Raw genomic sequence first — 26,878 nt, forward strand, 5'->3', positions numbered from 1 at the left:
ATATCGGCTGGGATTTCGGATATTGTAATGTTGATATGGTCATGTAGTGTTTTCCTGGTTCGAACCAGTTAACCAGTCGAACCCTCGCCTTCCCTATTCTGGGGGGCAGAACATTCGCTGAAAATAGATCGGCTATTTTGGAACGAAACGTTTAAAAGGACATTGATATTAACAAAAAAGGTTTTTGATTTTGTCCAGAATTTAAGCCCAGCCCTCGACCCCAGAGACCCACACTATCTCAACCTCGCCACCTTCGCCTCTCTCCGTACCAACGTGCGGTTGCTCCTCACCAGCCGGCTGCCGTCCCAGTCCCTCTCCCCCTCCCCCTCCTCCGCTGTCCTGCCACCTCCTCCCCCTCCTCCTCCGACGACAAATGGCAGCCTTGGTCCTGTCCTGGACGGGTCCTGTCTGACGTACGGCCCAACTCCTCCGGCCCAACTCATCCCGTGTCCCGGGTCGAGAGCCTCCGGAGGGCCCGGCGGGGCTTGGGGCGCCGGCGGCGGAGCGGCCCGCGGGAACAGCTTGGCGTCCAGCACGTCCTTGTACTGGATCTCGGGCCGGATCATGCGCAGGCAGGCCCGCGTGGTGGCGTTGTCCAGGCCCGGCTGGAGCTCGTAGCCCAGGATCTTCACCAGGCCGCTCTGGAAGGGCCGGATGGCCTTGTCCCGGATCCGGTGGGCCTCCACGGGCCTGCCGCCGTCGCGGAGGCAGACGCGGGCCAGAGCGTCCCGCCGCGACCGCAGCAGCGCCACCTCGTGGTCCATGCGGGCGCGGCCGAAGCGCTCCACCTCCTCCCAGAAGGTCTGGTTGAAGGCCCGGTACAGGTGCCAGTCCAGCGCGTTCCACTCCCGCAGCTTCTCGCGCTGCTCCGCCGTCAGGGACAGGTTGGGCGGAGCCTTGGCCTGCAAGGGGGGTACATAGGGTTGCACACAATTCAGCAACTAAAGAAACAAAATGTAGTATATTAACCCATTTAGGCCCGACGTAAAAAAAAAAAAAAAAAACCTTCGCTCTGAAAGAATATGTATTCAAAGATTTGTGCCGCATTTTTACGATTTTTCAAAAATAGCAGACCTACGAGCTTGTAGATCTGCTATTTTTCGAATAGCTAAAGTATAACATAATGCTTAGTTAAAACACCAAAAGGGGTTCCCGTCCAGAATGGGTTAATTGACAATGTGCTAAACTAAAATAGATTAATTCATTAATTAACAAAAAAAGGATGGCAGTTGAAGTGAGTGAATTAAAAAAATAAATAAATGCATAAATCACAGTTAATGTCCAGTAGCAATAATTCAAAACAATAATTTACTGGTTTATGGTAAAAATAAAAAATAAACAGCCAGGCCATTGATTGAATTTTTTCTCTCAAGAATGTAAAACATTTGATCAAATAGCCAAATCTAAAATAATCCAAATGATGATCCAACAATCCAAATGATAATCCAAATTATCAAATAATGCAAATAATGATCCAAATAATAATCAAAAAAATTACTTTACAATGGTCAAAACAGGCCATGAGTGAAAATGGTCCATCTACAAGCTCACAACGTGTTCGGCGATTTTAAATCCTTTTCAGATTCATTGAAAAAGACAAATAAGAGTTCGATTTGATCATCTCAAATAATGGCGACTGGACTGGTTATGTAAATAATGCCCACCTGCAGGCGGCCGCCTCCCACAGCCACGCCGGCGGCCACCGCGGCCGCCTTGCCCACCCAGGAGCCGGCCACGCCCCCCACGCCGCCACCGCCGCTGGGCTTCTGCTGGCGGGCGTTGAGGCTGAACGACACCACGGCGTCCAGCGGCCAGCAGAGGGCGTGCCTGAGCAGCACCATGGACTGGTCGAAGTACTCGGACACCAGGATGAGCTGGAAACACAGAGAACAGAGAACATGGATCACTGTTGAAAAAAACCCATTTAGACCTGAGAACAGATTCTACAAATGTCTTCTAAATACCATGACAGTTTTATTCTGAAATCAGTGGTGAATCAAACCTTTTCATGTCAAGGACCCCAAAAATTATATGCAATTGGCTGCCGACCCCCCCCCCCCCCCCCACATCTCAAAATATGGTGTTTCATAATAAACTTTAATAATAATAAACTTTATTTGTATAGCACCTTTCATACATAAATGCAGCTCAAAGTGCTTCACAGGGCAGGACACAAAAATAGAATACAGGACCTCATGGACCTCCTTATGTTGTTTCAGGGACCTCCCAGAAGCAAAGATATGAGTTAAACACGTTTGCTGTGAAATAATATATATATATATATTCAAAGATTTGCACACATTTTCACGAAAAAAATAGCACATCCACAAGCTCATAGCGCGGCACTCGGTGCCGCACTATGAGCTTGTAGATCTGCTAATTTTCAACAGCAATTTTTTTAAATAATGGTTAAATTGATTAAACGCTAACACGACACGGATGCGTTCCCGTCCTGAAAGGGTTAAGACATGAGGCCCATTCTACAAATGCCTTCGGAAAATCAGTAGTTCTCTTTTTTTGTGCCAAGGACCGCCCATCGGAATATGTTTTACGCACAGTAGAAGAGAAGAGTTGTGTACGCTAAAGATTTGTTTTTAGAATGTACAAACGACAGCAGATGTACAAGCTCGTGGTAACCCGGACTATATGAAAAAGTAAAGTGATGTTGTTGCTTAGCCCATTTTGGGCGGGAACCCCTTTTTGGGGTTAGCATTATGTTATGCTTTAGCTATTGAAAAATAGCAGATCTACGCGCTACGAGCTTGTAGGTCTGCTATTTTTGAAAAATCGAAGAACGACTGACATAGAAACATAGCTTTTTCAGAAAACTGTCAGGATGTAGAAGACATTTTTAGAATCTGATCTCAGGTCAAAATCGGTCAGACATGGAAAATGTATGTAAAATGTCAACGGTCGTCCGTCCGTTACCTTGAAGGCCCGACGGACGGCCGCCTCGCCGCGGCGCGCCAGCCCCAGGGAGAAGTTGGCGTTGTGGTCCATGCCGAAGTCGAACCACAGCAGGTTGCGGGCGTAGTGGTTGTTCCGCAGGCGGGCGTCGTAGTAGCGGCGCGGGTCGTCGGCGAAGTCGCCCAGGCCCCTGGCCTTGCGGAAGGCCGGCGCCACCTCCTTGTAGTAGGCGAAGGAGGACTCGGCCAGGGCCACGGGGTCCCGGATGATGGAGAAGTAGAAGGTGTCCGCCGGCATCACCTTCTCCACCTGCAGGGGGGAGACGGAGAGTGTATAATTACGATGTTCAGATTAGGCCCCGTCAACAATTATCCCATTTTGACCCGAGATCAGATTCTAAAAATGTCTTCTACATCCTGACAGTTTTCTGAAAAAGCCATGTTTCTATGTCAGTCGTTCTTCGATTTTTCAAAAATAGCAGAACACCAAAATGGGTTCCCGCCCAAAATGGGATATTATACATAATCGCCTCATTTTGAGATCATCGCAATTGTTTTTGGCATAATCGTCGTAACTAGGGATGTCCCGATCACGTAGTTTTGCTCCCGATCCGATTCCGATCATTTGATTTTGAGTATCTGCCGATACTATTTTCATAGAACACAATAGTACAATATCCAAAATCAGAGATAATAACCAGTCTAATATCATGATAATATTGATACTAGAAATGTCCCGATCACGATTTCTTTTGCTCCCGATCCGATTCCGATCATTTGAAAATGACGTGATCATCGGCCCCCCGATTTCCGGTCACGTGATCGCATTGGGACAACCCTAGTCGTAATCATCGTCGTTGAAAGAATTCAAACTTTTTCAAAAGTTGTGGAAATAGCAGACCTACAAGCTCAAAGCTTCATATTTAGCAGGTGGTCATTGTGTAGAGTAGATTTGTCGGAGCACCTAGGTGTCATTTAGCTCGATAAGTGATCACCACGTGCAAACATTAAAACGTGGTAAAACAAACAAACTGCTATTCTGAGCAGGTACAAAAGGGCAGAGGACAGGTTTGCTGTTTTGTTTCCTTTGTTAATGTGTTCCTTTGTTAATAAAGAAAAGAACCAGAAAAACCTTCCAATGGAACGGAATGCAGGGTTTAACCATAGATCAGAGGTTCTCTAACTGTTTCACGTCAAGGACCCTCTGACGGACATGGCTGTGGACCGCCATCTATACGTCATTTAAAAAAAGAAGAAAAAATAGCTTGTGTACATGTTTTTTGCTTTTTTTTGAATAGCCAAAGTATAAAATGACCGTGATGCTATATTAACCCATGTTGGGGCGGGAACCCCTTTTGGTGTTTTAAGCATTAGGCCTATGTTATACTTTAGCTATTGAAAAATAGCAGATCTACAAGCTCATAGCAAATCTTTGCTTCTGGGAGGTCCCTGGAACAACATATTTTCAGATGGGGGTCGGCAGCCAATTACATATAATTTTTGGGGTCCTTGACATGAAATATTGAGAACCACTGATATAGAAACATGAGGTTTTTCCAGACATTTTCAAATATCGTGGTCAGGCCTAAATGGGTTAACTACTTTTGCTGGGGACCCCCTGGTACCCACCCAAGGACCCCTGGCGGTCTCTGGACCCCACTTTGAGAACCAATGACTTAAACCCTCTAGTCTTAAGGCCAAACGTTTGGAAAATCTCCTAGTTTGGAGAGTCAGAACTTCTGGAGGTGCACGGGTTCTGAGGAAAGGTTCTGGAAACGCTTTTTAAAAGCTCGGAATGACATCAATTCTTAGTTAGAAACAAGCCCAAATAAGCAACTACATTTTACAAACAAGCCCAAATAACCCCAACCCCACAACTACCTATACTTTGCAAAACAACTTTACAGAAAAACAAACCCAAAGTCGCTTATAATAAGCAGACATGGCAACACTGGTTAAGAGCTTGTGAGTTGCAGTCACACAGTGGTATGTATGTTATCGTTATGACAAGTTAACCAATGGTCCAATGCAAATCCACACTATGCAAACTAAGCCAACAGCAAAGACACAAAGCCTTCTACTAGTAGCCATTGCATCACAGCCACATACCTACAGTAGAACTGATCCTCTTTCTTTTATATTTATTGCAGTGATTCTCAGACTTTTTCATGTCAAGGAGTCACGTTTCAATTCATGTGTATTTGCCTGCGGAATCCCACCTGAGAAGATTTTATGCCAGGGAACCCCAGATCTGTGTGGTTAAAAATATTAACATATTCCCCATTTTCTTTTTTTCTTTTTTTAGACCTGAGAACAGATTCTAAAAATGTCTTCTACATCCTGACAGTTTTCTGAAAAAGCTATGTTTCTATGTCAGTGGTTCTTCGATTTTTCAAAAATAGCAGACCTACAAGCTCGTAGCGCGCCACTTGGTGGCGCGCTATGAGCTTGTAGATCTGCTATTTTTCAATAGCTAACGCATAACATAATGCTAACACCAAAAGGGGTTCCCGCCCAAAATGGGTTAAAATAGCATATACAGGTGTATATACAGGTTTTAAAGTGGTTAACCTGATTTTGATGATTTATGTTATTAACACATTTAGCTAGGGGGGACCCCTGAAACCCCCTCAAGAACCCCTGGGGGTTCTCGGACCCCACTTTGAGAACCACTGGTTTATTGATGAAGAAAAACAATTATGAAAGCTAAGATGTGGGGTTGGGACAAAAAAAAAAGAACAAAAAAGCCCTTAACTCGTGTTTTTGTTTCCGATTCCCTGATGAAGGCTTAACCGCCGAAACATTGGACTCTGGCTCTGGCTCTGGGCGTGTGCGTGTGCGGCCACTTTCTTGTTTTTTCAAGATTCCCTCTTAAAGAGACTGGCACAGCTAAAAAGGACTGGGGTGTGCGTTAGCATCCTTGTACACAGTGTTTGTTTCTGATTGACCCAATATTTTGGGATGGAGTGCCACAATTTTTGTATTTTTCCAGTTTTTCATGTGTCTATGAGGTGACAGTACTTCATTAGACACTCTGGAGTCGTTTTTATGTGCAATGGTGTATTAACTGTATTTAGGGTTTCTTCCTGGAGGCTGAACCCTTGACAGTCAAACGGGCCAATGAAATAAACAGTAATATAGTGACATCACATTATCAGCCCCTCCCCTAACCCCTCCCCCTTTATCATACAACTACAGATGTGGGTGCGGCTTCAGTTCAGGTGGATCACCACCCATCAGGCAAACCAGGCATACTTAATGAACTGGTGGGCTTCTCCACATAAAAGCATGATTTTAACAAATACTGTACACTTTTTGGAACAAGTTCTTCCTCCTTATATTATAATAATACCTGATGATCATGTTTTAGGGTGGAAAAAAATCGTGGCACTCCATCTTTAACCCCATATACTATAGACTATTGAGGGCCGTAAAACAACCCATATAATTTAGGCATTTTAGCAGACGCTCTTTATGCAAAACTTACAGTATAGGAAGGTAAATGCAAACATCAAACGCAGAGGGACAATGTAGTGCCGCAGTAATCTAGGATCGTAGATAAACCAAGAACCTCTAGCATCAGTCTAAAAAGCAATACAATATCAAAATAAATTATAATCTGCACATTGAAACCATAGAATGCCAGCTAAACAAATTAACCTGGCATCTGTCTAAATAACATACCATCTAAATTACAGTTTAAACCATTCAGGCCTGACGTCGAAATTAAAAAAAAAAAGTTTTCTAAATCATGACAATTTTCGGAAAGATTTGAGGCACATTTTAACGTTTAAAAAAAAAATAGCAGACCTACAAGTTCATAGCGCGCCACTCGGTGGCGCGCTATGAGCTTGTAGATCTGCTATTTTTCAATAGCTAAATTATAACATAATGTTTAAAACACCAAACGGGGTTCCCGCCCAAAATGGGTTAACCTTTGCACTGCATAGTCATCACATAGTGAAAAGCAATTAGAGGGAAAGCAACCCATAGGGAGAACCTGAGAAATCTGAGTGAACGGTTTGTTGCAGAAAATTAGTCCCATAGGGCCCTATTTTCGCCTTTGCCTTTCTTTTTTTTGAGAGTGGTGCAACCACTCCAAGGAACAGCAATGTCCGTGTTAATGTGACTATGTGACTATGTGTGTGGCTATGTGACTATGAGTAGCAGTAGGGGCAAAAGTGGCGCTGTTGTGCCAGAAACAGAGAGAGAGAGAGATAGTGCTGCACTGTTGCCTACTAATGAGAGAGAGAGAGAGAGAGAGAGAGAGAAACATATTGAAAAACATTAAAACTGTTCAACTAGCCGATCTACATCAACATGCTGTGAGCTTGTAGATCGCCGATTTTAACTATTCAAAAATGTTTTTCAAAATAGTAAAACAGGCAAAGAGGTTTAGGGTCGGGATAAGGGGTTTTATTCTAGTCACTGGAAGGGGTATCATGTCCCCCCCGGAAATATACTTCTAATCAGTGTTTTCTTATTGGAAAAAATGTGCTGAAAATGATGAGCTATGATAAAAAGTTGTCAAAATGTCCCACCTACCTCAAAACCCCCTTTTTGGTATATGGCTCTGGCGAAATTGTGTAAAGGCAAATATTAATTCACTAAAATTACATAAATAGACATGGTAGTCTGAAATTGGTGATGGAGTATTTTGACACATAGGGGTAAGTAGCAGAACAAGATTTGGGGGGTTGCTACCATTATATTCTTAAATATGACCCACATCATCCTCAGAAACACAAAAAAATATGGTGTCCGCTTGACTAATAACAACAAAGATGGTTATTTTCCAACACATTATGGTGAGTATCACTGCCTCACTTATATAGAAAACTTCCCATATCCCTAAGCTTCAATTTGAGCCCAAGATAACCTTTCTATCTTGTAAATTACTCTTTCTGTCGCCAAAATTCTGAACTATACCTCAAATCGGTGAAAATTGTATATTCAGTCAGTATCAGCTATACATTTGGAATGAATGATTGAATAACTGAGTTTGAACTGACTCCACATTATGGAATATTTCTTGAATAAGCTATGTTAAAAAGTTGGCAAAGTGTCCAATCTACCATTTTTATGCAAATGAGTGTCACCATTATCAAAACAATCGATTTTCACTATATCTCAGCCAATATTGCACTTAAATTAACAAATACGGTGTCTAGACCTATGTGTTGAGGGTCAAGGATCTCAGTTAAACTATTCTTAAAGTGACCACATGTGCCCGCGGCATGCTGGTGTACAAATCAGTGCCGCCATTACAATAAAGTCACATTTATACCAAGTAAGAGATACCAATATTGCATATAACTGTACAAATAAGGTATCTAGACAGGTGTTGTGTTTTTAAGCAAGCTTTATAATTTAGAATATACTGTAGCATAACATCACAAACTAAAAACATCCTTAGTATGAACAATAGTACACGGTAGTATACACACTAGGCTATAGAATGGCCTGCAATATGCAGTACAAATTTCAAACAATCCTGTAAAAGTATTCCATTCTTTTCCTAGACACACTCAAAGGCAAAAATGTAAGCAACAGTGTACAAACCGTGACCACCCTAGCCTGCACCATAAAGAACAAAATGCACAGTCACATTAATCAGTCATCGTGTTCATAGAACTCATCAGTCTTCTTTGTCTTCGGAGCCGACTTGGGGACCCAACGCAGCTCCTCCAAGGAAAACAAACAAATTAAACGGAGCTGAACGTGAATCCCCCTCACCGCCCACCCCTTTTTTCCCTCACTGTATATGTTTCTTTTCCCTTTTTACCTCCTTTATGATGAATTCCTGTTCCGTCTATAGAAGTGTCTATTTGTACGTCTCTAAATGTTTTGATGATTTGAACATGGTGGACCCTATTGGAAACAAGTGTAATGCTTAATTGGGTCGTCCACTCACAGTTAACAACCTTTGTATTGAGTTTGTGCTTGAAATGTACTGTAATTCTGCAAACTGTTAATAAATTCTTCAATCAATCAATCAATCAATTCTTGTCCATGGTCTCCAATAACAAGGATTTTCAACCATCTCTGCCCTTCATAATGGTTTTGTTTTCACCACAATAGCTTCATCAGCTCGCTTGTATAAGGCAACACGGATGGTTCTCTTCAGAGCAGAGTAGCATGGAGGAAGACGAGCCAGGTCAACTTTAGATTTAAGAAGTGAGTTTGTCATTTGCCCCCACCATTGTCCACAGCAACTTGACACAGGTGAAGTCCACTGGGGCGGCGGTGGCTCAGGGGTAGAGTGGCTGGATGGTAACCGCAAGGTTGCCAGTTCAAACCCGGGCTCCCCCAGAGTTTGTGTCGAAGTGTCCTTGAGCAAGACACTGAAACCCTAACAGCTCCCGATGTGCAGGTTGGTGCCTTGCATGGTGACTGCTGCCATCAGTGGATGAATGTGTGTGTGAATCACCTTATTTGTTCATTTAAGTGCAATATTGGCTGATATATAGTGAAAGTCGATTTTGATAATGGAGGCACTCATTTGCATAAAAATGGTAGATGAGACACTTATAGCTTATTCAAGTAAGAAATATTCCATGATGTGGAGTCAGTTCAAACTCAGTCATTAATTTATTTATTCCAAATGTATAGCTGATAGTTGAATATACAATTTTCACCAATTTGAGGTATAGTTCAGAATTTTGGCTACAGAAAGAGTAATTTACAAGATAGAAAGGTTATCTTGGGCTCAAATTGAAGCTTAGGGATATGAGAAGTGTTCTATATACAAGTGAGGCAGTGATACTCACCATAATGTGTTGGAAAAATAACCATCTTCGTTGTTATTAGTCAAGCGGACACCATATTTCTTTGTGTTTCTGAGGATGATGTGGGTCATATTTAAGAATATAATGGTAGCAACCTCCCAAATCCTGTTCTGCTACTTACCCCTATGTGTCAAGATACTCCATGACCGATTTCAGACTACCATGTCTATTTATGTAATTTTAGTGAATTAATATTTGCCTTTACACAATTTCGCCAGAGCCATATACCAAAAAGGGGGTTTTGAGGTAGGTGGGATATTTTGACAACTTTTTATCATAGCTCATCATTTTCAGCACATTTATTCCAATAAGAAAACACTGATTAGAAGTATATTTGCGGGGAGTGCATGATACCCCTTCCAGTGACTGTACCATTTAGCACTGACGAAAATAGGGCCCCTAGTCAACAAGAAAGTCTCACCTCGGGCTTGTTGAAGCGCATGTGGTTCCCCATCAGGTGGAACTCCAGGGCGCGGGGCCCCCGGTAGCCCTTGACTCGGTGGGCGTTGAAGGGCAGCGGGTAGCCCAGCTGGTAGCCCACGGGCAGCGCAAAGCGGAGCTCGCGCTCCTCGCCGAAGCGGTACAGCATGTTGAGCACCGTGCTGCTGGCCGTCTTGTGGGTCTTCAGGAACATGACGTGGGTGTGCGGCCGGCACGAGCCCAGCGGCGCGCCCTGCGCGTCGGGGGACGAGGAGAAGAGGCCCCCCCGCGCTGCCGCCGGCTGGACGCTGCTGGAGATACGAAGACAAAGAGACAGAGAGGGTCAGTTTAGCCACTTAACCTTTCCAGGTGAAGGAGCAGCGGTTCTACTCAGAGTCTCTGTGTGACTGAACTTCTCACCCTATCTCTAAGGGAGATGCCAGCCACCCGTCGAAGAAAACTCATTTCGGCCGCTAGTATTCGCGACCTTATTCTTTCGGTCATGACCCACACTTCATGACCATATGATTACTATTATAAAGCTGTTTAACGCTCATTCAAAATTTTAACAACAAATAGATATCACTTATCACATTTATGCCCTACTTTGTAATACGTTCTGGATCGCAGCATTAATGCAGGGGATTTTTTACTGTGTATGAAACGCAGTGGAGTGGATTAATAGTCTTAACAGCATGCCATCTCCTAACCATGCAGTGAGTTAGGAGGCACGTAGTACACAGCATGTTATCCCCTGCTGCTCTTCCCAATTGATCTGAAGACACTGTAAATCTAAGGGAAAAGGGAATGCCGTTATTCTAACTATTCTATACTGTCATTACACTACAGTTTTACTTTAGGTTTATTACACTTTACACTAGGGTACAATAATTGTACAAATAATAGTACAATAATTACTAGTCTACATTTCACAAATTAAAGCTACATATTCCTTGAAGTTTTATCATAAATGGTGCATTTATATACCACCCAAAAACGGAGGGCATTTGGCCTACCAGTACTTCAGGACAGGGCTCTGTGGCCCTCCTCATTTACCAAGGTTGTTCGGACCGAAAAACAGGGGTACGCTGAGATCACCACAATTGTCGGCATTCATGGTAAATGGTGCATTTATATAGCGCCTTTATCCAAGGCGCTTTACATAGATGTGCATTACATTCACCCATTCACACACACATTCATACACCGATTGCGGCGGAAGCCATGCAAGGTACCAACCAGCACGTCGGGAGCAATTTGGGGTTCAGTGTCTTGCCCAAGGACACTTCGACATGTAGACAGGAGGAGCCGGGATTCGAACCGCCGACCCATGGATTATTGGACGACCTGCTCTACCTCCTGAGCCACAGTCATCCTACCCAGGATTCAAACTGGAGTCTCTCCATGGGAGAACAAAGAGCTACCTGTCATCCAAGCGAGACACTGAGCTACATATAGACTACAGCAGGGTTCCCCAATAGGCGGCCCGCGGGCCATTTGCGGCCCGCCCCCTTGTGGCCCCTGGAAGAATTTATTTTTTTAAAGAAAAAAATAGTTTTTTGTTTTGTTTTCGGGGGGTGTCCCAGATATAAATGGCATTAAATGGGGGTCAGTAGCCTATGCATGTCAAACTGGGCACCCCCTCAAGGACCACTGGTTGAGAACAAATTTTTATTAATTAATGAAAAAAAAGTTTGCGCGTGCGGACTCGGCCCCCAGCCTGGTTCCCTAGTCAAAATATGGCCCTTGAGGAAAATTAATTGGGGAACCCTGGACTACAGCATAGTGCTGTATAGTTGCTGTTGTTTTGGGAGCCTTGCAACTCGATAAGAGGCTTGCTATAATGCAGTAAGGTTTTATTCAGAAAATGTCTTATATTTCTGAAAAAGCTATGTTTCTATGTCAGTCGTTCTTCGATTTTTCAAAAATAGCAGACCTACAAGCTCGTAGCGCGCCACTCGGTGGCGCGCTATGAGCTTGTAAATCTGCTATTTTTCAATAGCTAAAGCATAATATAATGCTAACACCAAAAGGGGTTCCCGCCTAAAATGGGTTAACAGCATGTTTTATTCTGAAAATACGTTCCACTCATGCTGCCCAAGGGAGAGATAGAGACAGCCAGTGAGAAACATGTTTGTTACTACGTTGCTCATTTCCAACCTCGTTTTCAGAGACATCATCTTGAATGAGATTCACAACGGAGTAGCTCTGCAATTAAAATCTGGTGTGTTTGGAGGAATGTGCAGAGCTATGGGAATCAAACGGGTGAATGAAATCACGATTATTCATAAGAGTCTATAATTGTCATCACGCAGTACGTTTGACATGAAGTAAATAAGATTGGCTTTTTGGGGACTTTTGATATACGCTGTCAATTTCCATGTCATCTACCGTTTCCATATCTAGACTGTTATGTCTAGATATTATGACCACGGATATACTCTAAAAGTGTGCATTTCACCACATCTTTAAACCAGGCTGTGGACCACCCCCACAGACGCACGCACGCACGCACGCACGCAGAGATTATAACAGTGCACTGGTTTGCTCTCGACGCGTTCTTGTCTCGTTATCGCATAACAACAAAGCCAACAAGAACCCCTATGAGATCTACACGCTGCAACAGAAGAACGATATGGCTGCAGGGTGGGCATCCGCTGTAAACAGTAACATTACATGAGCTGAGCACACATCTTATCACGCCAACGCTCTTATGCTCACATCAAAGCACCGCCAGAGGAAGGAAGTGTAACCAGCAATACCATAATGCAGAAAAACAGTAACATTTGAAGTACAAATGCACTTGCCAATAATAGAGCGTCGCAGTCTCGCCCCCCTCGAGAGACCCGGAAAAGAAATACCCCGTTCATTTTCCTCATAGACTTTTCAGAAAGTATTTATTTAAAGGCGTTTACGCCGCGGACAAAGCCAACTCTTGTCGTGACAAATCATGACAACAAACACAATTTTTCGGGCTTTCACTGTATATGTTTCTTTTCCCTTTTTACCTCCATTATGATGAATTCCTGTTCTGTTCTTTGTCTATATAGAAGTGTCTATTTGTACGTCTCTAAATGTTTTGATGAATTGTAAACAAGTGTAATGCTTAATTGGGTCGTACACTCACAGTTAACAGCCTTTGTATTGAGTTTGTGCTTGAAATGTACTGTAATTCTGCAAACTGTTAATAAATATTTCAATCAATCAATCAAAAACAAATAATTAGAAAGAAGAAGAAAACGGCAGGTTACAACATTTTTTGTTGTTTTTCCTCCTTTGTTTGGTCCAAAATATTGTGTTTGTTGTCATGATTTGTCACGACAAGAGTTGGCTTTGTACGACGCTTATAAGGTCTTTAAATAAATACATTTTGAAATGTCTATGGGAAAAATGCATTGGGAACTATTTCCTGGGCCTTTCGTCATGAAAGGGGGCGGGACTGTGACGCTCCATAGTGAAAGTATACTCATTATGCAGAAAGTCTCATTCCACAAGTTTTTGTTTTTGTTGTCAAAACTGTTGTCGAGCTCACAAGGTGTCATGGTGTGTGCTTGTAGATCAGCTATTTTCATGTAGACAACGTATTATGAAATACTGCTTAACCCATTTTGACCTGAGATCAGATTCTAAAAATGTCTTCTACATCCTGAGTTTTCTGAAAAAGCTATGTTTCTATGTCAGTGGTTCTTCGATTTTTCAAAAATAGCAGACCTACAAGCTCGTAGCGCGCCACTCGCTAAAGCATAACATAATGCTAACACCAAAAGGGGTTCCCGCCCAAAATGGGTTAAGTGGTGAATGTATGTAAATACATCTAAATATGTAAAGTAGGGGTGCACGATTATGAAATTATGAAATACATTTGTAGAATCGTTCCCAGGTCTAAATGGGTTAATAAAGTATTCAATCAATCAATAAATAGCATACACTCTTTTCCAAGTGTCTGTTTTCACAACTGAATGACTACTGAATGAGAGGAGTACACACATTTAATGTAGAACGTTTTTTCATTTTTAATTGTTTTTGCTGGTGAAAACCTATTCAATAATCTGTATTATTTTGAGACCGATCAGATACCGATATGGCATTTTTATGGCCGATATGGCCAATTCCTATTAATACTACAGTATATCCATTATCCACCCATGCAGGACCTGCGCTGCTGCAGAATGCTGGGTTGCAACGAAAACGCCTGCTTGGAAACAATAACATTAGGAGGAGAGGAGAGATGAGAGGAGGCGAGAGGAGATGAATGGTAGAGGAGGAGAGAAGAGAGGAATGGCGAGGAGAGGAATAAATGGGGTAGAGGAGCACCCGGAGAGGAAGCAGCAGCCAGTACGCGCCAGCGATTATTTATTGTGGTCATTCAAGTTAGTTCAGATAAAGATAACGCCAGAGGCAGATTGAAAATTGTTAGCAGACAAGCCAGTGCACACTGACTGCACTAAATCCCTTGTCTCCACAATGGTGAAACATGCATGGAACTGCACAGCTGGGCCTGACTGTTTTAATATGCTAAGCACCAAAGCGTCAAGACGTCTTTTTCTGCAGGTGAAAACGTGCATTTTAGGAAACGAGAGACTGACGATGAGAGGGAGAAACGTTTATGAGTTACGACGATGACTCATTTTCAATCTCATCTTCATAAAACAGGCGTCCAGGCAAAAGTAGCAAACATCTAATCTACACGCTAACAACGCGACGTGTGAGCCATCTGCTGTTCTCTCTCCATTTCTGAAACATTTTCAAAGTGAAAGTTAAAGTGGTTAAGTGGCCCAGGGGGGTTTTGTGAATATTATGGTAAATGGTAAATGGTAAATGGTGCATTTATATAGCGCCTTTATCCAGGGCGCTTTACATAGATTGTGCATTACATTCACCCATTCACACACACATTCACACACCGATTGCTGCGGAAGCCATGCAAGGTACAACCAGCACATCGGGAGCAATTTGGGGTTCAGTGTCTTGCCCAAGGACACTTCGACATGTAGACAGGAGGAGCCGGGATTCGAACCGCCGACCCATGGATCATTGGACGACCTGCTCTACCTGCTCTACCTCTTGAGCCACAGTCACTCCAGAGGGATGCGAGCACAACTCCAGTCACGAGCGATCGATGGTGCCAGGTGGAAACCTTTTTATGTCCCAAACCATTTACAGTTTAAAAAAAAATCACACCCGTGTGAACTGAGTGGTGTAAGGTCTTATATAGACTGATCAGCTGTGGTCTGACGTAATGTCTGACGTAATGAAATCACACCCGTGTGAACTGGGTGACCATAGCAACCGTGCTCATTTTTTGAGCACAGACAGACAGACTAACAAAGCCAGTTGTAGGAGTGGTTTACACCACTCAAAAAATAATAATGAAAATAGCAGATCTACAAGCTCACGGCGCATCACATCGCCACATGTTGTGAGCTTGTAGATCTCATGAGGTAGGATATTCATTTGAGGTTTCTGCCCAACGACAACAATAGCATGTGAGGAATGATAGCCAAGACTCACGTTCTGTCCATTAGGGACATTCTTGTTTCAGCTTCAAGCCTTCCTCTGCCTAATTGTATATATTAAACAAGGGGTTCTCAACGTTTTTGGCCGGGGACCCCCGGAAATGCTTTGGCAATGTCTCGGGACCCCCGCCCCGCCCCCTCCCAACCCCCAATATAAATTGACTGCTACAATAACCTTAAACCATTTTGGGCGGGAACCCCTTTTGGTGTTTTAAGCATTGTTATAATTTAGCTATTGAAAAATAGCAGATCTACAAGCTCATAGCGCGCCACCGAGTGGCGCACTACGAGCTTTTTTTTTTTTTTTTGGAAAATAATTTGGGGACCCCCTAAAATAATTTGGCGACCCCCCGAGGGGTCGCGACCCACGGGTTGAGAACCCCTGTATTAAACCAATGAAAAGTATGAACCGTTTCTGGTCTTACTCTTCAGGATCCTAGATGCCTCGGTTCCCAAATACTTATTTAACCCATTTAGGCCTGACGTCGAAATTTAAAAAATGTCTTTTTAAAATGTCTTTTTTTCTGAAAAACCTCATGTTTCTATTTCAGTGGTTCTCAATATTTCATGTCAGGGACCCCAAAAATTATATGTAATTGGCCGCCGACCCCCCATCTGAAAATACTGTTGTTCCAGGGACACCCCAGAAGCAAAGATTTGAGTTAAAAACTGAAACTCTGAAAGAATATATATATTCAAAGATTTGAGGCACATTTTCACGATTTTTCAAAAATAGCAGACCTACAAGCTTAGTTAAAACACCAAAAGGGGTTCCCGTCCAGACTGTTTCTGGTCTTAGGACCGATTCATACTCCTATTTTACCGCTGTAGTGCCGAAATGATTTCGGCTCGTCAGACATTTTCAGTAGCACCGAAGAGCCGACTTTAGGACGGTACCCCCCTCCCCCCCCGAACCTCAAATTACGTCACATTGTAGGCTCTACAGAGCCGAACCGACTTTTATTCGGCTCTAAAGTATGAATCGGCCCTTACTCTTCAGGATCCTAGAAGCCTCAGTTCCCAAAATACTCCTTTAATTACCTTTCCAGAGTGAGAGATGTTCACAGGTACCAAACAAAGGGAACTTCATATGATCTTGTTCTCCCCAGGTTCAGGGCTCTTAACCCATTTACACCCGTTTTGCAACATACCAGTATATGCTGTTTGTTATGCGTATCAATCTGGGAGCTACAACTCTGTGTCTCATTAGTTGTTTGCTATGCATGTAGCAACATTATTTTCTTGCGATCAAAAGATAAGAAAATGGTAAATCCGGAATTCTCCTTTAAGCCATTTTGGGCGGGAACCCCTTTTGGTGTTTTAAGCATTAGGCCTATGTTATACTTTAGCTATTGAAAAATAGCAGATCTACAAGCTCAAACTTGTAGGTCTGCTATTTTTGAAAAATCGTTAAAATGTGGTGCAAATCATTGAATATAAATTTCAGAGCGAACATTTTTAACTAAAATATTTGCTTCTGGGGGGTCCCTGGAACTACATATTTTGAGATGGGGGTCCGTGGCCCAAAAGAGATAATTCTGGGGGTCCTTGAGATGGAAAAGGTTGAGCACCATTGACATAGAAACATAGGGTTTTCAGAAAAATGTTAGGATTTAGAAGCCTTTTTTTAATCGATCTCAGTCCAAAATGGGTTAAGGGAAAATATGCGTTTTATTATGCATGTTTTCCCCATTTCCTGCAAAGTAACTACAAATCACACCTGTGTGAACTGAGTGGTGCAAATCCCCCCCCCCCTCTATCTCATTAGCAGGCAACAGTGCAATACTATCTCTCTGTCTCTGGCACAACAGCGCCCCTACTGGTACTCATGAGTCACACATGAGTCACACACAAACATAGGTGTCACACACAAACACGGACACGGACATTGCTGTTCCTTGGAGTGGTTGCACCACTCAAAAAAGTAACTATACCCGACCGTAACTACTCCGTCCGACAGCAACCATATGTTTAGCTACATATAAGAAGCAGCACTCTCAGACTCGGCGTCCCGTCCAGACACGCGGCAGGCAGGCAGAGCTTACCGAGCACCCCCTGGAAGGGTAAATATTCATGCTTCTATTTACATCCCGCTGTTGTCGGGCAGAAACCTTGAGAGTCCAAAACCGTCCCTTATATCATTATTATTATTATTTAAAAAAAACATTCTTTTGAGCTTGTTCACCATTTTCACTACTTTTATTTTCTATTTTCACTACTTTTGTGCGACTCTCTTGTATGATGAAGAAAGGGCGTTCATTTACAGAAAAGAAACACGATTAAAAAGTGGAAACATTGGAGATATAAGGTTTCGGGCCCCCATTTCTGCCCTGACAGCCTAGCCGAGTCCAACACTTCTCCCAAGTTGAGGAGGAGATAATGGGGCTCTCCGCTACCCATAATGCATCTGGGTTGGCGCTCGCTCTCAGCTTCCAGTGGAACCCACTTTTGCTTTTGTCTATTTTAACCCATTTTGGGCGGGAACCCCTTTTGGTGTTAGCATTATGTTATGCTTTAGCTATTGAAAAATAGCAGATCTACAAGCTTGTAGGTCTGCTATTTTTTTTAAATCGAAGAACCACTGACATAGAAACAGCTTTTTCAGAAAACTGTCAGGATGTAGAAGACATTTTTTAGAATCTGATCTCAGGTCAAAATGGGTTAATAAGGGTTGTAAGGATCACCCAATACACAAATAATACACAGCAGGGGTGGACAGTAATAAAGTAAATTTACTCGAGGATTATACTTATACAGCCTTATCTCGGGTGCGATGCGCAGCTTCAAACTAGTTCCTAAAGTTACTGCGACAATTACCGGTACTCTTATTGATATACTTGTGGGATCTTTTATATGCCCATCTCTGCTTTTCTTTTCTAGTAAAGCGCACACACACACACACACACACACACACACACACACACACACACACACACACACACACACACACACACACACACACACACACACACACACACACACACACACACACACACACACACACACACACACACACACACACACACACACACACACACACACACACACACACACACACACACACACACACACACACACACACACACACACACACACACACACACCCTTGTGCAAGGCAAGCTCCCAGGTCCACTAATTATATTTCCTCATGTGCTCTGTACTTCTGTGTGTCTCCATGCTAGAGAGAGAGAGAGAGAGAGAGAGAGAGAGAGAGAGAGAGAGAGAGAGAGACAGAGAGAGAGATAACAAAGCTCTGCACAAAGAAAGAGGAACGTAGACAAGGAGACAGGTCAACCAGGTCCAGGCCATTCCTCCGTTCAGTGATTCTCAAACTTTTAATTCACGGACCCAGAGTTTGATATGCAGTAGACCACGGACCGCCACCTTTTCTTTTTTTCCCCTTTTTTAAACACGTTAACATCGTGAAAATAAGCTTCGCTTCAGAGTATTTCACTAACCTGAAAGAAAGAATCACCCGAGCGCTAATGTAAGTCAGTTTCCTCGAAAATCCGCCTGAATATATTCCAATCGTTTGTAATGGGTGTCCAAAAATATTCCACTGTCCCCAACGACAGCAGCAGCAGCAGCGGGGAACTGGGAGACACGCGTCCGCCGCCATTGCCCCTCGTTGACTTTGCGTTGCACCTCAATTTCCCCATCGGCCTCAGGAAGCCAGTGTGGCTGATCTTTATCCTATTTAGGCCTGACGTCGAAAATTAACCCATTTAGGCCTGACCTCAAAATTAAAAAAAAATATTCTAAATCCTCCAGTTTTCTGAAATAAATATTCACGATTTTTCAAAAATAGCAGACCTACAAGCTCATAGCGCGCCACTCGGTGGCGCGCTATGAGCTTGTAGATCTGCTATTTTTCAATAGCTAAATTATAACATAATGTTTAAAACACCAAAAGGGGTTCCTTCCCAAAAGGGGTTAAAAAAAGTATTCCGAAAGAATATATATTCAAAGAGTTGTGCCTCATTTTCACGATATTTCAAAAATAGCAGACCTAGATCTGCTATTTTTCAAAAGCTAAAGTATAACAGTTAAACACCAAAAGGGGGTCCTACTGTGTCCGATGGCCAAATTTATCTCATAAAAGTCTTCATGAACAGCGAAATTAACAATGAAAACAAAAGTCTTAACATCTCTTGGATGGAGGAGGAGTTACAGACCCGTAATAGGGTCCATTTAGACCCTTGGTGGTCCCCGGACCATATGTTGATAACCACCAGTGAATAATGAGCTATTTTGTGGGGGCAAAACACACACACACACACACACACACACACACACACACACACACACACACACACACACACACACACACACACACACACACACACACACACACACACACACACACACACACACACACACACACACACACACACACACACACACACACACACACACACACACACACACACACACACACACACACACACACACCAGGCTATTAGTTCGCTATGGCAATATGCAATGCTCTGTGGTTCTGCCTCATTAGGTCTGTGGTCACACAACCACCTACAGTGTCTGTCTGTCTGTCTGTCTGTCTGTCTGTCTGTCTGTCTATATTCCTTATGCTATCGAGATTACAATTCCTTTTTCAAGAGAGAAAGTCTGACTGACTAAGCACATCAGAGATCCCTCAACAGAAGTGATACCGCCAACCATGAGTCATAAGTGTCAGGCCACTTGAAGCTGCTTCCTTTCAATTTTCTTTAATTTGATTTCATTTCATTTTCGTTCTCTTTCATTTGTCTGGTATACGACGTACATGTGGCTTCATCGCCTCACAGCTGTGGACAAGGGGCTTATAAATGCATTCTTTCTTTCTGTCATTACTGCCATCTGTCCAGCCATGCATAATAAGGATCAAGCGATCGCAGTGGATGCATGCATGCACTTAAGCACTGTGTACTTATTTCACTTTAACCCATTTTGGGCGGGAACCCCTTTTGGTGTTAGCATTATGTTATGCTTTAGCTATTGAAAAATAGCAGATCTACAAGCTCATAGCACGCCACCGAGTGGCGCGCTACGAGCTTGTAGGTCTGCTATTTTTGAAAAATCGAAGAACGACTGACATAGAAACATAGCTTTTTCAGAAAACTGTCAGGATGTAGAAGACATTTTTAGAATCTGATCTCAGGTCAGAATGGGTTAAAACATTCCTGCGGTCATTTTCAGGTCTGCTCAGGCCTCTGTGTGCACCTGACAGTTTTCAGTCGCTCGATTCAATATTTAGATATTTTATATTAATTACATCAGACACGCCCCCTTCCCATATAAACCCATTGTAACTTCAAACTCCATTTGTAACCATGACCAGATGAATTGAAAACACATGTCCCTCCTGGCTGCTTCTGGTGACTTGATGTTGTCCTTTTAATGTAATGTGGGAGGTTTTTTTCCCTTTTCTTTTTTTGAGGGGCGCTATCCCCTCCTATATTCAGCTATTAGTGTTAGATTTTCGTCTTACACAAATAACATTAAATTCCCATTGACAATGAATGGAGAATCTACGTCATATGTGTCTGAGCAAATCGGCTTGTCCACACAAACATTAAATTCCCATTGACAACTAATGGAGAATTTTACATCATAGTGTCTGAGCAAATCAGCTTTGTCTATTTTATGTCATGATGATGTACGATGATAAGAGCGTCCCTCACTTCACACACGGGTGTGATTTTTCATTATAAACATGCAAACAAAGTAATTAGCCCTTCACTAAATCCCACCCCAAAAAGCGATTGTCCAATGCCAATCCAAATAGTTTAGCAACGGTTGCTATGCAGGTCAAGCTTTCTTCGCTGCTAACGTGCCTATTGGACAAGGATGGGTTGGGGAGGGACTTAGTGAAGGGCTAATTGAAAAGACATACACCCCTCACACATTTTGGGCGGGAACCCTTTTTGGTGTTTTAAGCATTACGTTATACTTTAGCTATTGAAAAATAGCAGATCTACAAGCTCATAGCGCGCCACTCGGTGGCGCGCTATGAGCTTGTAGATCTGCTATTTTTGAAAAATCGTTAAAATGTGCCTCAAATCTTTCAGAAAATTGTCATGATTTAGAAAACATTTTTTTTTAATTTTCGACGTCAGGCCTGAATGGGTTAAAAGGACAATATCAGTCCCCAGTTCAGAACCAAGCACAGGACTTTTCAATGAATCCAACATGTTTAAAATGGAGTTTGAATATCTATAGGCTATACTTTGACTGAAACAATAAGGTTGAGTACTTTGAAAACCACTGGCCATACGTACAGTAATTCACAACATCAGTACCCAGAGGGCAGCCAGGTGTCCAATAGCAAAACATACTGTAGCACACTGACTCAAGCAATACCGGGTTCATTGAAAAGAGTGACTTTACAAGACATTCCCAGCGTATAAACAATCTGCGAGGGAAGGGCTTCCAAACTGGCTCAAAACCATGAACAAAATGTGTTCATGGTTATTTCCATTGTGGTCACACACGCGCACGCACGCACGCACAACATACACAGTATTTTAATTGCTAATATATTATTGTATTATAGACGGGGTGAAATGGTTAATTTGGGCATTCTATTTTGAAGTTTCAGCCTGAAACGCTGGCTCTCAGTTTCGGAACCAATCAAGAGTGTCACATCCCTGGCCTGGGCCATGGCTCAGTGGTCCAGGCACCTTGGCTGGTAATCCAGTCTGGCAGTGTGCCGCGGGTTCGACTCCCGATCCCGACGGCCTTTACTGCATGTCTTCCCCCCATCTCTCGTCAGCCTACGGTCTGTCCCTCCATAACAAAAAAAAGAAGTGTGTCGCATCCCTTCAGGCGATGGGACGGTAGCTCTGCTACACGCACGCCCACGCGCGACGCATGGAGTTTGTTTGTTTACAAGTCAGACAGTCGGCCGGCTCTGCCAGTTTACTGCCATGTGGCTTATTTCTACCCTATAATGTTTTCAGATACATGTTTTAGCGTGATAATTAAGTTTAACCCATTTAGGCCTGACGTCGAAAAATAAAAAAATAGCAGACCAACAAGCTCGTAGCGCGCCACTCGGTGGCGCGCTATGAGCTTGTAGATCTGCTATTTTTCAATAGCTAAAGTATAACATAATGCTTAGTTAAAACACCAAAAGGGGTTCCCGCCCAAAATGTCTGGATGTCATCTTGAATGAGACTAAAAACAAAGAGTTCTGTAATCATCAGCAGCTGTGTTTGGACGGATGCGCAGAGATGGGAATAATACAGTGGAATGAAATCAGGATTCATTAACACATTGAGAGCCCATGCACGCAAAACTGCCCAAAATCACTTTCACCTAGAAAATCCATTCACATTTTTTATAATTCAGCTGACTGTGGAGACACATGCTGGAACTTTTTACGAGTTATTTAATTTAAACGCCAAATGCATTCTCAATGGCGAAAACACAAACTTTGGCACCACGTGTTTTGATTTTTCTGATTTTTTTTAATAAAAAATAAAAATAAAAAAAAATAAAAAATATATATATATATATATATTTTTTCAAAGACGTCCACAGACGTCTTGGGCTATGCACGTGCGGTAATACCCAGGACGTCCACAGACGTTTTGGGCACAAAATGTGTTAATATGCATGTGAGCCTCGACACGTCATCCCACAGTACGTTTAAAGGAAGAAATTTAAATTGGATTTGTATGGACTTTTGATATAAAAATACACAAAATGGAAATGTTCACATTTCTTTTGACATATGTATGCCCATATGATGAGCACGGAAATGGTCTAAAAGTGTGATTAACGTATTTCTCATTTCACTAGGTCTTTAAATGACCTACGAGCATTAGTGAGATACGATTACATCAAGCTAAGGTTGTAAATGAGTGAAGTGCTACTGCTCCTTTAAAGCCTGGTCATAAAGCTAACTGTTGGTTTATAAAGCATACATTTGTGATCTTGCGCTACATCATAAACCACCCAGCCCTCTCGGGTCACCTGGGAAATGTCTGCTTTCTGTCTCTGAAAACGAACCATTATGCTCAACACACACACACATCTGGAACAAACAGATACTGCTGCGGGTCTGCTGCTGCAGTTCTGCTAAATCAAATGAAACACCTTCCTGTTGTACAGGAGGTTTTTTAATCATTCATTTTAATCATCACACTGGTCCAGCCTGTTCAGCCTGTCCTTGTCGAGACTGGATCGCACGCTACCACAGAAATGGCCTGTCTGCAGTTTGCTTATCTATTAACATTTTGACCTGGGAACGATTCTATGAATTTCTTCTAAATCCTGACAGTTTTCTGAAAAAGCTATGTTTCTATGTCAGTCGTTCTTCGATTTTTCAAAAAAGTAGCAGACCTACAAGCTCGTAGCGCGCCACTCGGTGGCGCGCTATGAGCTTGTAGATCTGCTATTTTTCAATAGCTAAAGCATAACATAATGCTTACACCAAAAGGGGTTCCCGCCCAAAATGGGTAAAAAAAAAAGCAGCCGAGCTCTACAAGCTCACAACGCGTCTCATCAAGATTCAAGACACATTGTGTTGTGGTCTTGTAGATCTGCTATTTTCACTATTAAAAAAAAGAAGGGGTCATTGCTCTTTCTGGAAACAACACAGACAATGGAGCCTGCACAAAACAAAAATAACTGTCACCCACTGTTTTACAGCTGTAACAATTGCGATGTAACAATTCTATTTCTGATTATGATTACGATCCACATCTGGTAGGTAGATAAGATATTTTGTCCACTGTATTGATGACATTTAAGTGGCAAGCCTTGCCTTCGGTTACTCTTTGCTAAGACGCACACCACACACACTTCACAAGTGTAAATAATGTATTTGTTGTTGTTGATGTTTGATTACTTTGTCTCCTTACTATTTGTATATTACTATTTGTCATCTTTAGTGAGAACCACATATAAGCCCTCCATGGGTTTATTTTCTCACCCGCACACACCTCTCTTTTATTGTGTGAATAAACTAAACTAACTAAACTAAATAAGACATTTAGAAGACATTGTTTAATCAGCCTCGGGTCTTCATGGGTTAAAGAAGCTCTTCTTTTCATTTGTGTCTCTAGTCTCTCTCCGTCTCTCCCTCCCCATCCCTTCTCCAGTCCCTTCCTGAACATCTGTAGCTCCCCTGGGCGCTGACCCTCCCTGTCCGTCCACAGCTATTTGTGTGACTCCGGCTTATTGTATACATACAAACAGGAAATTAAAAATAGGGCCTATAAATATGCATCGGTGCATGCTGAAGATGAACACAAGTGCCTTCAGTCGTAGCATCGACGTTAACCCGTTTTGACCTGAGATCAGGTTCTAAAAATGTCTTCTACGTCCTGACCGTTTTCTGAAAAAGCTGTTTCTAATGTCAGTCGTTCTTTGATTTTTCAAAAATAGCAGACCTACAAGCTCGTAGCGCGCCACTCGGTGGCGCGATATGAGCTTGTAGGTCTGCTATTTTTCAATAGCTAAAGCATAACATAATGCTAACACCAAAAGGGGTTCGCGCCCAAAATGCGTTAAAAGCAACGGGTCAGCAAAAATATGACTGAGCCGAATTATTACCATGCAAATCATTTCCACAGATCCCTCAACAAAACTGGGAGTGAGGTGACCGCGGTTGGGTTCAAAGATGTTTGAAAGTTAATTTGGGAGTTTCGTTGATCCTGCCCATGTGATATTACCTGGGGAACACCGGTTCTGTCTGGTATTTAACCATTAAGACCTGAGGCTGATTCTAAAAAATGTCAGATTTTCAGGAGAAAAAAATAACGTTTGTCAGTGTTATATAAAGTTTGATTTAAAGATGTTTGCTTTAAAATAGCCCTATAGAGCGTCGCAGTCCCGCCCCCTTTCATGACGACGCCAGGCCCAGGAAATAGTTCCCAATGCATTTTTCCATAGACATTTCAAAACTATCTATTTATTTAAAGACCTTATAAGCGTCGTATAAAGCCAACTCTTGTCGTGACAAATCATGACAACAAACACAATATTTTGGACCAAACAAATAATTACAAAGAAGAAAAACAACAAAAAAAAGTGTTGTAACCTGCCGTTTTCTTCTTCTTTCTAATTATTCGTTCAGCCCGAAGAAATGTGTTTGTTGTCATGATTTGTCACGACAAGAGTTGGCCGCGGCGTAAACTTCTTTAAATAAATACTTTCTGAAAAGTCTATGAGGAAAATTAATGGGGATTTCTTTTCTGGGTCTCTCGAGGGGGCGGGACTGCGACGCTCTATATTCAAAGATTTGCACAAACACTAATATCTACAAGCCCATAGCACACATCTCTCGAAAAATCACACAAATGCGGTTTTAATGTGCTAAATTCGGCCTTGGAAACTGGCGAAAAACAAAAGGGATACAGAAATAGCGAGGCCCCATAGAAACCTTAGGAAGTCGTTTGATGATTCAATGCATTTTCACAGATTATTTTGCTTTCAAAGAGATGTTCTTTGCTACATATGCTGTCTAGGGGTTCGAATCCATCGCGGTGCATTTGGCTTTGTTTTTGTGTCTATACGAACACAGATGGCCCGTGTCCGGGGGCCGGAAGCCGGGCGGGGAGGCGGGTGATAATTATCACTGTACGTAGTCCAGTGACAACACCCCCTGCCTATCGAAGGGGAGTGTTTGGCGGGAGGAGGCTCTGTGTCCTCCCGGTGGGGGCTCCTCACTGGCAGGTGAGTCAGTGGGATACAACAGCAGTGATAACACACAGCAATGTGTGTGGGGAGGAATGAATAGGCATAACGACTAAATTGGGAGGGAAAAGGGCTTAAAAAAAAGAAAGAAATCACACCCGTGTGAAGAGAGTGATGCAATTCCGTGTGGGGGTCCCCGGAAGTTCCAGACACACAGGAACGCGCCCAGGGTGCCGGCCCTATTTTCGTGCTCGGACACAGCCAGCCAGGGACACAGCCAGGGACACACATAGCTGTCTATAAGCAGTGGTTCCCAAAGTGGGGTCTGAGGACCCCCAGGGGTCCTTGAAGGAGGGGGTCCCCAGCTAAATCATAGTTAGGAACCAAATGGACCCTTATGGGACTATAACTCAGAGAGTGTACACATCTCTCAGAGTTAAATTAACATTGATTTTACAATATAAATTGGGGGTCCCAGAGATAGAAATGCCATTAAATGGGGGTCCGTAGACTAATGCATGTCAAACTGGGGGTCCTTGAAATTAAACGGGGTGAGAATCACCTGGAGCCGTACAAATCTTCTCTCATGGGGGGTCTCTGGCATGTA

At 42.8% G+C, this 26,878-nt stretch overlaps 1 protein-coding gene across 1 annotated transcript in view; it reads right to left on the bottom strand.

The window, feature by feature from the left end:
- Nucleotides 1-233: 233 nt before the first annotated feature.
- The window catches only part of gal3st4 (galactose-3-O-sulfotransferase 4), a gene marked incomplete at its 3' end in the record, with an annotated part of 34,465 nt that continues 7,820 nt past the window's right edge, over nt 234-26,878 (bottom strand). Inside the window, exons 3-6 of the mRNA XM_079491362.1 lie at nt 10,116-10,425; nt 2,929-3,216; nt 1,665-1,874; nt 234-902 (exon numbers count right to left, since the gene is read on the bottom strand). Coding sequence (XP_079347488.1) covers nt 234-902; nt 1,665-1,874; nt 2,929-3,216; nt 10,116-10,425 — 1,477 coding nt within the window. The remainder of the gene's footprint in view (nt 903-1,664; nt 1,875-2,928; nt 3,217-10,115; nt 10,426-26,878) is intronic.

The sequence above is a fragment of the Electrona antarctica genome (assembly GCF_951216825.1).
Source record: "Electrona antarctica genome assembly, chromosome: 21".
In the NCBI taxonomy this organism is placed as follows: Eukaryota; Metazoa; Chordata; class Actinopteri; order Myctophiformes; family Myctophidae; genus Electrona; species Electrona antarctica.